Raw genomic sequence first — 10,804 nt, 5'->3', positions numbered from 1 at the left:
CTATTAATACCATGATTATTTATTTATATCATATGATTAGATTATTGAGTATATTTCTCTTGATTATTTTTGACTGTATGGGTTGTTTTATGTTACGTAAGCAGCCCCAAGTCACTAGGTCAGGTGGTCTGTAAGCTAAATAAATAAATAAATCAAAATTAAAACACTTTAATACACCTTAAAATGTGTTCTTAATGACTTTGTAGTTGAGATTAGTTTTTTTTTTCTTGTTCTGTTATGACAGCAGGCCACCTTGAGCTTCATTTAGAAGTGGAAAAGGGTAGAAATGTTGCTGCGGCTGCTGTTATTAATTGACATCTTTTAGCAAACAATAATGGCTGCAATAAAATACCCTTCTCTGGGCTTGCTTGTATTTTTTTGCTGAATGTTGGGCTGTAACCTACCGAGGGACTGCAGATTGGGAGGGTGATTGTGTAAGTGTATCCCTGCGGTTGCACTCACAGCTAGTGCAACAATGGGCTCACAACAAGAAGACTCCAGGATGGGGACACTTACATGACTGCCCTTTTAATCCACTTGCCCTCAATAGGACGTTGTTGTTTAATCAACTCTTCGTGACCCCATGGACCAGAGCACGCCAGGCCCTCCTGTCTTCCACTGCCTCCTGGAGTTGGGTCAAATTCATGTTGGTCGCTTCAGTGACACTGTCCAACCATCTCATCCTCTGTCATTCCCTTCTCCTCTTGCCTTCACACTTTCCCAACATCAGGGTCTTTTCCAGGGAGTCTTCTCTTCTCATGAGATGGCCAAAGGATTGGAGCCTTAGCTTCAGGATCTGTCCTTCCAGTGAGCACTCAGGGTTGATTTCCTTCAGAATGGATAGGTTTGTTCTTGCAGTCCAGGGGACTCTCAAGAGTCTCCTCCAGCACCACAATTCAAAAGCATGAATTATTCGTCGGTCAGCCTTCTTTATGGTCCAACCCTCACTTCCATACATCACTATTGGAAAAACCATAGTTTTGACTATGGGGACCTTTGTCAGCAAGGTGATGTCTCTGCTTTTTAAGATGTTGTCTAGGTTTGTCACTGCTTTTCTCCCAAGAAGCAGGCGTCTTTTAATTTCGTGGCTGCTGTCCCCATCTGCAGTGATCATGCAGCCCAAGAAGGTTAGTTTTTTTTGATATTGAGCTTCGGACACTTTTTTGCAGTCTCCTCTTTCACCCTCATTACAAGGTTCCTTAATTCCTCCTCACTTTCTGCCATCAGAGTGGTATCAACTGCATATCTGAGGTTGTTGATACTTCTTCCTGCAATCTTAATTCGAGCTTGATATTTATCCAGTCCTGCCTTTCGCATGATGTATTCTGCATACATGTTAAATAAACAGGGGGACAATATACATCCTTGTCGTACTCCTTTCCCAATTTTGAGCCAATCAGTTCAAAAGGATACTGGCCATTATTGTACTATGCTTCACTTTGTATACTGGGAGGACAACCAACTCATTTTCTACAAGCGGACTTCTGCTCATACAATGAATCTTTCATATCCTACAGACACCCCCCCCCCCAAAAAAAAAACTATCAAAAGGCTTCTCAGCTCCCCAGGACATTTCTGGGCTTGTGCAGGGACAGTCAGTTCTGGAATCTGGGATTTTGGGGGGAGGGTTTCTTCTACTAACAAGACAGACAAAACTGATTTCTTCTCTTATACTCTGCTTAGTGTTAAAGCTAAGAGCTTCAACATGAACTTTCATGGATAGCTCCCATTTCTCCAGTAGCGCAGAGTACAATATGGGATTGCACACTGATTAGAATGGTGAGACAGAATGAACTGACATACTGAAAACAGTTATATTATTAGTAGTAGTCGTGATTAGGGCTGGTATAATATGCTCATGATAGTAAGATAAGTTACACAAGACACTTACCATCTGGGATATTAAAAGTGGTTTTACTTTCAACAGTCTCTGCATTGAAGCCAGAAATACCGTTTTCATTTATTGTCTTTGCTGGAAAATAATTATACACAGCTGGGTAGTAATACAAGCAAGTAAGATGAGAAGCCCCATCCTTATTCAAGCTAAGAAAATTACAGTTTAACATTTTGATGTTGTCTTGATCAGCTATTTCTCCTTTGGAATCTTAAGTTCTTTTTTTCCAAGGATGGCCATCTAAGCTCAGAGACTGGTGTTCTTAAGAACATAGAAAGAGCCCTGCTAGATCAGGTCAAGGGCCCATCTAGTCCAACTTCCTGTATCTCAACAGGGCCCCACCAGATGCCTCTGGGAGCACACGAGACCACTAGAGATCTGTCTCCTGATACCCCTCCTCTGCATCTGGCATTTGGAGGTACCTTCCTTTTAAGCCTGGAGATCGTCCGTCCCCTATCATGGCTTATAGCCTGTGATGGACATTTCATCCAGAAATCTGTCCAATCCCCTTTTAAATAAAGGCACCCAGACCAGATGCTATCACCACATCCTGTGGCAATGAGTTCCACAGACTAAACACACTGGGTAAAGAAATATTTTCTTTTGTCTCTTCTCACTCTCCCAACACTCAATTGGAGTGTATGTCCCTTGGTTCTCGTATTGTGTGAGAGGGAAAAGAACTTCCCTCTATCTACTTTATCCATCCCCTGGATGATTTTATACATCTCAATCCTGTCCTCCCCTCAGGCACTTATTCTCTAGACTAAAGAGTCCCAAACGCTGTAGCCCTTCCTCATAAGGTAGATGACCCAGCCCAGTCATCATTTTAGTCACTCTCTTCTGCACTTTCTCTAGTTCCATGATGTCTTTTTTGAGGTGTGGCGACCAGAACTGTATGCAATACTCCATATGCAACCTTACTAGTGTTTTGTACAATGACATTATAATGTTGGTTGTTTTATTTTCAATCTCTTTTTAATGATACCTAGCATGGAATACCTAGCAAGATAAAACATTGACATCCTGGGTGTCAGTGAACTAAAATGTACAGGAATGGGCGAATTCATTTCAGATTATGATCATATCTACTATCATGGGCAAGAATCCTGTAGAAGACATGGAGTAGCCCTCATAGTCAATAAAAAAGAGTGGGAAAAGCTGTACAGTACTGGGATACAATCTCAAAAATGATAGAATGATTTCCATATAAATTCAAGGCAGACCTTTCAACACCACAGTAATCCAAGTTTATGCACCAACCACCGATGCTGAGGAGACTGAAATTGACATTCTATGAAGACTTACAGCGCCTTCTAGAACTGACACCAAAGAAAGATGTTCTTCTCATTCTAGGGGACTGGAATGCTAAAGGAGGGAGTCAAGAGATAAAAGGAACAACAGGTAAATTCGGCCGTGGAGTTCAAAATAAAGCAGGGCAAAGGCTAACAGAGTTTTGTCAAGATAACAAGCTGGTCAACACAAACACTCTTTTCCAACAACACAAGAGGTGACTCTACACATGGCTATCACCAGATGGGCAATATCGAAATCAGATTGATTATGTTCTCTGCAGCCAAAGATGGAGAAGCTCTATACAGTCAACAAAAACAAGACCTGGAGCTGATTGTGGCTCTGATCGTCAGCTTCTTATAGCAAAACTCAAGCTTAAACCCAAGAAAGTAGGAAAAACCACTGAGCTAGTCAGGTATAATCTAAACCAAATCCCTTATGAATACAGTGGAAGTGAAGAACAGATTTAAGGAACTAGATTTGGTGGACAGAGTGCCTGAAGAACTATGGATGGAGGCTCATAACATTGTACAGGAGGCAGCAACAATGCAGCAAACTACGGCAAATTCTTAAAGAAATGGGAGTGCCTGACCACCTTCTGTACCTTCTGAGAAATCTATATGTGGGACAGGAAGCAACAGTTAGAACTGGATATGCAACAACTGATTGGCTACACCAGAGCACAGAGTGCTGTCCTCTGAAGATGCCGGCCGCAGAGAGACTGGCGGAATGTTAGGAAGAACAACCTTCAGAACACGACCAAAGAGCCGAAAAAATCCACAACAACCATCAAATCACATTCTCTTGCCTTCCTCATCTGCTGCCTCACTCTCACTAATAGTAGGGCCGGCCTTCTTCAAGTGGAATTTATTAATAAAGCTGCACAGCAAGTCTGTGGACATGCTATTTTTGTAAAGAAATTACAGAAATTCTTCCTGCCAAAAAAGACTAATCTACAGAATTGCTATCCTTGTTCATCAGGGTCTAAAGCCCTCCAGGGATAATTCTGCTGTCCTCTCCAGAGGGAAAAGCACACTTTGCTTGCACTATGTCTTTTGGGATTATCCCTGAGGTTTCGGCACAGCTTTCATGTAAGGGATGGGGTGGGGGAGAGATTAAGGGTTTTCAAAGGCTATTAAAAGATTGCTGCTTCTGTCTAGAATTCCTTCTAATCTATATGTCATGTGTGTGCCAGGATGAATTTCATTGAAAAGACCCAGCCATCTGTAATAAGACTGCAGCTTATAAATGTGTGTGTGTGTGTGTGTGTGTGTGTGTGTGTGTGTTATGGGGGGTGGAGAGGAAATAGGGACAATTGGTGAATTTAGCAAATATATGCGGATTGCTGACGTGAAGTGCTATCAAAAGGTTCTTCTGATAGATGCTCCCTTTAATAAACACAGAGAAGACTGTATGTAATTTGCCATTTATACATGAGCTGAAGGGTGGGAGCGTATACAGATTAAGTAAACAAATCAGCAACTAGCTGAAAGTCACAGCATGTTACTTGTCAGTACGGACTTAGCTTTGCTGGATTTTCTTTTGGTGGAAGTATTTAAGTGGTGACAGCCCTGTGCAGTCCTAGAAATGGCATAAAAGATTCCGAATTATATGAATTTGCATATTTTTAGGTTACAAAAGGCCTTGATCTAAATCGTCAATATTCTGATGTCCTCTTTGGAAATTACCTTTCATTTCATCCCCTTCTTATTATTTTTATAACAATATCTAGGCAGGAGCGTTTGAACAGGATTAATACTACGGCTCACTTTAATTGTTGATGAGATTGTCTAGATAATTGGTTTATTAAGTAAAACAAACTAAGAGCAGCTGGTGTCATTAACCAGTTGAAATGCAGTGCATTTCACAGCTGCTGCCAAGTAAGGTTGAATGCACAATTAAGGGCATTCAACTTAATATCCATTTTTTCCTCTTAGAATCAATGCTAATGTATTCATCCCCTAGTTAATGTCCTACATTAGAGCAATTCCTTGTTCTTAGCAGTTTAACAATTCCCACCTGGCATTTGCACACAGCATTCCAAAGCAACTTTCAAAGCACACAGGGCCCAATCCACCAGGTTCCCTTGCAAACCACCTTGAACTGAATTGGGAACTATGACTAAATTGTGCCTTTATTTTTACACTGAGAGATTTTGCAAATAAAAAGGCATGCATCAGATCTATTTAAATTCAAAGAGCTTAAAACTGAATTCCAATTTACAGCTTTGTCCTATGCTTCTTTACTCATAAGGCAGTTCCATGTGTAGAAAAGTAAAACCTAATCCTTTGACCACCACCCTAAATGCATATGCTTGGGATGAAGCCGCAAGGGCTGGAATCCTAATGAGGATTTATGCCACAGGGAACTGGCTGGATTGTTCCATGAGTTAAAGGCTGTGGAGCCAGGGATTAGAAGTTCCATTTCCCATTGGGCCTTTTGGGAGAAAAAAATCCCGAGTTTTCTCCCAACCTGCACAGTTCCAGAGCTCCACCCAAAGAAGGATCTGGTAAACCATTTCGATGTATTTCATACCTAGAAAACTCTGGGAAGGGTAATTGCAATTTGGAATCAACTTCTTGACACACAATTGATTTTAAATATAATTGGGTAAGTCATGGCAACTGCAATCCTATACTCGTTTACCCAGAAAGCAACGAGCAACCAAAATAAATGTGATTTTAAAGCGATGAACAGGATAAGTCTCTGTGTTGGTGTGTTGATCAAGGTACAAAGTTCAACCACGCAGTTAATAATGGGTACAAACTGGTCACAGGCTTCTTGGGAAAACAAAATAGTCCTGGAGACTTCTGTTCTGAATAAAAATCAGCACACCTGCTCCCCTAAAAATCATACCCACAGAACAGCTATTTGCCCCACCCCGACTGAAAATTGGGATATGGCAAAGTTCATATGGAATAAAAACAGGGTACTTCATTCTGGTGCTGGAGGAGACTCTTGAGAGTCCCCTGGACTGCAAGGAAAACAAACCTACCCATTCTGAAGGAAATCAACCCCGAGTGCTCACTGGAAGGACAGATCCTGAAGCTGAGGCTTCAATACTTTGGCCATCTCATGAGAAGACTCCTTGGAAAACACCCTGATGTTGGGAAAGTGTGAGGGCAAGAGGAGAAGGGGATGACAGAGGACGAGATGGATGGACAGTGTCTGCCAAGCAACCAACATGAATGTACAACCAGAGGACCAAAGAGGGGAGGACATCCTTAGAGGATCACATCCTCCAGGCTTGAGGGCGCACATCCATTCATCTCATGTTGAGCTCTGTTGACTAGCAGGGCACTAATGTCTTAGCTAGTGTTCCAGAAGGCTTTTAACTGAAATAATATTAGCCGTGGGTGTGATGGCAATTTTATATATACGTATTTTAATTGTAACATATCTTTATTGTATTTGAAATGCTGTAAGCCGCCCAGAGACCTTTGGGTAGTGTGGGCGGCATATAAATTAAACAAACAAACAAACAAACAAACAAACAAATAATCAAAATGGCGCGGTGGAAAGTGCTCCTTGAAAGGATTTGCTCCCAGAGGACAAGCACTCCTATCGAGGTAAAAATGACTTGACTGAATAGGATACATCGGACGTCTCATGAGAAGGCCAGAGTCGCTGGTAAAAAAAACAAACCCAACAACAACAAAATGCTGGGAAAGGTGGAAGGCAGCCGGAAAAGAGGACGATCAGAAATGAGATGGACAGGGGGCGCCCTTTGCAAGACCTGAGCGGGGCTGTCGCTGACCTCCGGGAGAACACGGGTGCAGAAGGTCGTCGGGAACCTGGAAGCATAATCAGAGCAGGGGACAGTCCGGCTTCCTTTGAACTCAGCGGCGGAGTTAATCGTTTACTTCCGAGCAAACGCAGGGAAGCCCGGAAGCGCCAAAGGCACCAGAAGCGGGCCGCAGAAGCGAAAGTTGTCGGGAGCCTTGGCTCCCCTCCCGGGTGGACGAAGAGCCCCGGGGAGAGCGGGAGCCATGGCCGGGGGGGAGCCGCGGGGGCTCCGGGAGGCGCTGGAAGCTCGCCTGCAGGCCTTGGGCATCGAAGGGCTCGCCGTGGAGCACCCCGAAGTAAGGGCGGGCCGGAGAAGGCGGGAAGGCGGAGGCAGCGGCCGGAGAAGTTTTCCCTTGGCCAGACCGCCGCTCTCGGGGAATCCCTATGCATGGGGATTCTGGGAGTTGTAGTCCGGAAAAGGAACTTCCTCTTCTTTAACCCCCCCCCTTCCATGCATCTCTTCTGGAGGGGTCGATTTTGCTCCGTGTTTTTCTGTTCCTAGAGCGATGGGAGAAGTTGGATGGTGCAATCCGATGCACCTCTACTCGGAAGTAAAGGGTGTATGGGGGGGGCTAAGTGGGACTTAACTCGCCACGTCAGGGGAGGGGAGGCAGTGGGCTTGTATTTGGGGCTGGCTTCCTCCACTTTTGGCCAGGCGGAGCGGGCTGGGATGGCCCAGGAATTGGTTTCCATGGTGCCCTTTGATTTAGATGTGCACAAAAGGGGAAATTGTAAATCAGTGAATGAACAATGCTAAACTTAAAAAAAAATAGCAGCCAAAGCCCTTTCCGGGATGGGGAATATGGAACGTAACAGAAATGCAAAATGGCCAACAGGATCATGGTCAATAAGTGTTTCCCCTGTATAATCTCCCATTTCCCCTTTGCTGTTGTAAACAAGTTATTATTCTACTTGGTGATGTAAATGCTCTCTGATGGTAGTGGAGTTTGGGATTCTAATGGAGAGACACGGGTTACTGTTAAAATCGTTAGGGGGATAATGAGTTGAGCCGGCATGGAGAGACCTTGTAACAAGTTTCATACGCTAGAAGCCACACTATTACCCACATCCATCAGTTGTATATATGTATGCATTATATTTTTACCCACTTTTCTCCTTGAAAAGCATCCAAGGTGGCTTACATCATTAAAAGATGTATTTAAAGCCAACAAAGAATTAGTCAAGACATTCTGTTGCTACCAAGGATCATATCTGATCCCTGAGATATTTTATTTGCGTATCAGTTTGCATCCATATGGGAAAAAATGGTAGATATCACCGTCTTTGTTGACTTAAAAAACAGGCATTTAGCTGTCCTTTTAAAACCAGCTTAAAATAAATCAGTATGGACAGCAATCTTTTGTCTTCTCCCATGGTTGAATGAATGAATGACTCTTTCATGTGCTGTTTTGTCCAGTAACCACTCACATAATTAAACAAAACATTAAAACATGTAAGAAACACAATTTAAAACAATTTAGCACACATTTAAATAAAACAAACAAAACTTCCTTTACGTCTTCTCCTGCGTCACTGCAGAGACATCAGACATTTCGCCTTGACTCAGGAAGAGTGTTCCAGAGTGCTGAGGCAACAACACAAAAATATATTTTCTGAATGCATTAAAATTGGACAACTTGTAGGAGACAGTACCTTTGAAAATGCAATTATGGACAACCTTAATTGCTTATAAAGGTAGAGGCCTCCCAATAGATATGTGGGTCTGAATTGCGTAAGGTTTCAAAGGCAGTAAACAACACCTTGAATTGAATCTGGAAAACCCCACTGGTAGTCAAACAGGGACAGATAGCAAAATGGCTGAGTTGAGTATGGCTTCAGTTTATATCAGCAGGAGAAGCGAGAGGTCTAATAAGACACCGAAAGCAGCTTACCTGGTCCACAGTGGGAATCTTTACTCCATCAGCCATTACAAAGGTGATGGCTGAATTTCCTGAGTGACCAGCATTGTGAGCAATCTCATACATTTCACCATGGGCTTCAGGAGGTGGAATTTTGTGAATTGGTGGCATGTGTATTTGGGTCACTAAACCATATCAGGGAAATATCATACTGTTCCCTTTGTGTCTTTTAGGTGTTCACAGTTGAAGAAATGATGCCCTATGTGCAGCATTTGAAAGGAGCTCATAGCAAAAACCTTTTCCTTAAAGATAAGAAGAAGAAAGGTTACTGGCTGGTGACGGTTCTACATGACCGGCAGATCAATTTAAATGACTTGGCGAGGAAATTGGGTGTCGGCAGTGGGAACTTGCGCTTTGCCGATGAAGGGGCCATGTTGGAGAAGCTGAAAGTTGGCCAAGGATGCGCGACCCCCTTAGCTCTTTTCTGCGACCAGGGAGATGTGAAGTTTGTGTTAGATGCAAGCTTTCTGGAAGGAGACCACGAGAGACTGTATTTTCACCCAATGACAAATGCGGCAACCATGGGATTACGTCCAGATGACTTCCTAAACTTCCTGAAGTCTACGGGACATGAGCCTATAATTGTACATTTTGACAAAAGTGACAAGTAGTTTTACAGCACTGTTTCTGTAACTTGAGGCTCAGTGGTCAAGAAAAAGATGCCAATTATTAAAGAGAATTGTTTGAGAATTACAATTGCTTCTCAGCTGAATTGTTTGCTAGTAGTTGCAAGCTGATGCTGAGCGGTTTCTCATCCTGCAAGTCTATATGAGTAGGGCACATTTTAGCACTGGGCTCAGACTTTAGAAGGAGAGGGCTCCAGAGGCAGTTCCTAACACTAAGGGAGAACTTTTGGCTTTCCAGAGCTCTTTTTGTCTGCAACTTCCATCAGCCTCACCCTCTTTGGCCAGTGGTAAAGAATTGCAGGAGCTAAGTTTTAAACATCTGAGGGCCCGTGGTTCCTTGCCCCTGCCCCCCAACATATCCACCAAAAAAGGATCTTGGGAAACATAAGAAATGTTCTCTGCAGCAACTCTCAAGAACCTCTCCTGCCACTACTGCAATGCTGACTGAGGGATCTGAGGAGTTTTAAAAAATGACTAGTGGATAAAGTGACAGGCTAGGTAGGATTCAGGGGGTCTGGGTCCTATATATTATTAAGCAGCTCAGTTGTCTTGGAGGTATAGCTCGCACCGTTTATCTGAAATTGTGGTGTTGTTCTGGAAGGTGAGCTAAGCAAGCGTCTGTGATCAGCTAGGATACCTTGACACTTCTCAACCTCTAACCTAATTAAATTAATCAAGGCTAGGGGAGCAAAGGAATTCTGATTGCTGAGTCACTATCCAATCAAGGTATGAAAACCCATTCATAAAACACTATCACCACTAGCAAATTTATTAGCAGTGATTAACAGTGGCCAAAATTCTGTTCACGTAACTTTGCATGTAAATATAAATTCTGTATTGCTAAAATTTATTTTAAATTCATTAAATGCTTCCCATCTCACTTTAGGTTCCAGAAAAGTCTGGAGGCATTCAAGAGAAAATTGGACAACCATCTGTCAGATCTGCTTTGATTTAGATTTAATTTTGATTTAGTCTTGAAACCTAAAATGGGGAGATAGATAGATGGTTGTTGTGGGTTTCTCAGGCTCTTTGGCCGTGTTCTGAAGGTTGTTCTTCCTTCGCCAGTCTCTGTGGTCGCCATCTTCAGAGGAATGGAGTAGGAACTCTGTCCATGCTCTGTTGAGTTCCTACTCCAGTCCTCTGAAGATGCTGGCCACAGAGACTGGCAAAAACGTCAGGAAGAACAACCTTCAGAACACGGCCAAAGAGCCCGAAAAACCCACAACAACCATCAGATCTCGGCCGTGAAAGCCTTTGAGAATAGATAGACACTTGATTGATTTGAAATA

General features: G+C 43.0%; 1 protein-coding gene across 2 annotated transcripts; it reads left to right on the top strand.

The window, feature by feature from the left end:
• Window positions 1-6,992: 6,992 nt before the first annotated feature.
• Window positions 6,993-9,585, top strand: LOC110087078 (prolyl-tRNA synthetase associated domain-containing protein 1). 2 transcript variants are annotated; one of them, XM_020808488.3, is made up of 2 exons: window positions 6,993-7,266; window positions 9,063-9,585. In XM_020808488.3, the coding sequence occupies exons 1-2, from the start codon at window positions 7,174-7,176 to the stop codon at window positions 9,498-9,500; spliced, it is 531 nt and encodes a 176-aa protein (XP_020664147.3). In that variant the 5' UTR covers window positions 6,993-7,173; the 3' UTR covers window positions 9,501-9,585. The 2 variants fall into 2 exon arrangements, with proteins under 2 accessions (XP_020664147.3, XP_020664148.3); XM_020808489.3 differs by lacking the exon at window positions 6,993-7,266 and adding an exon at window positions 7,373-7,521.
• The last annotated feature ends 1,219 nt before the right edge of the window (window positions 9,586-10,804 follow it).

The sequence above is a fragment of the Pogona vitticeps genome, chromosome 1 (genome assembly GCF_051106095.1).
Source record: "Pogona vitticeps strain Pit_001003342236 chromosome 1, PviZW2.1, whole genome shotgun sequence".
In the NCBI taxonomy this organism is placed as follows: domain Eukaryota; kingdom Metazoa; phylum Chordata; class Lepidosauria; order Squamata; family Agamidae; genus Pogona; species Pogona vitticeps.
This window is presented reverse-complemented; position numbering and strand designations above follow the sequence as displayed.

Coding starts and splice junctions, on each gene's coding strand:
- LOC110087078 (XM_020808488.3), top strand. CDS start 7,174: ATGGCCGGGGGGGAGCCGCGGGGGCTCCGGGAGGCGCTGGAAGCTCGC. Junction 7,267..9,062: donor TCGCCGTGGAGCACCCCGAA/GTAAGGGCGGGC, acceptor TGTGTCTTTTAG/GTGTTCACAGTTGAAGAAAT.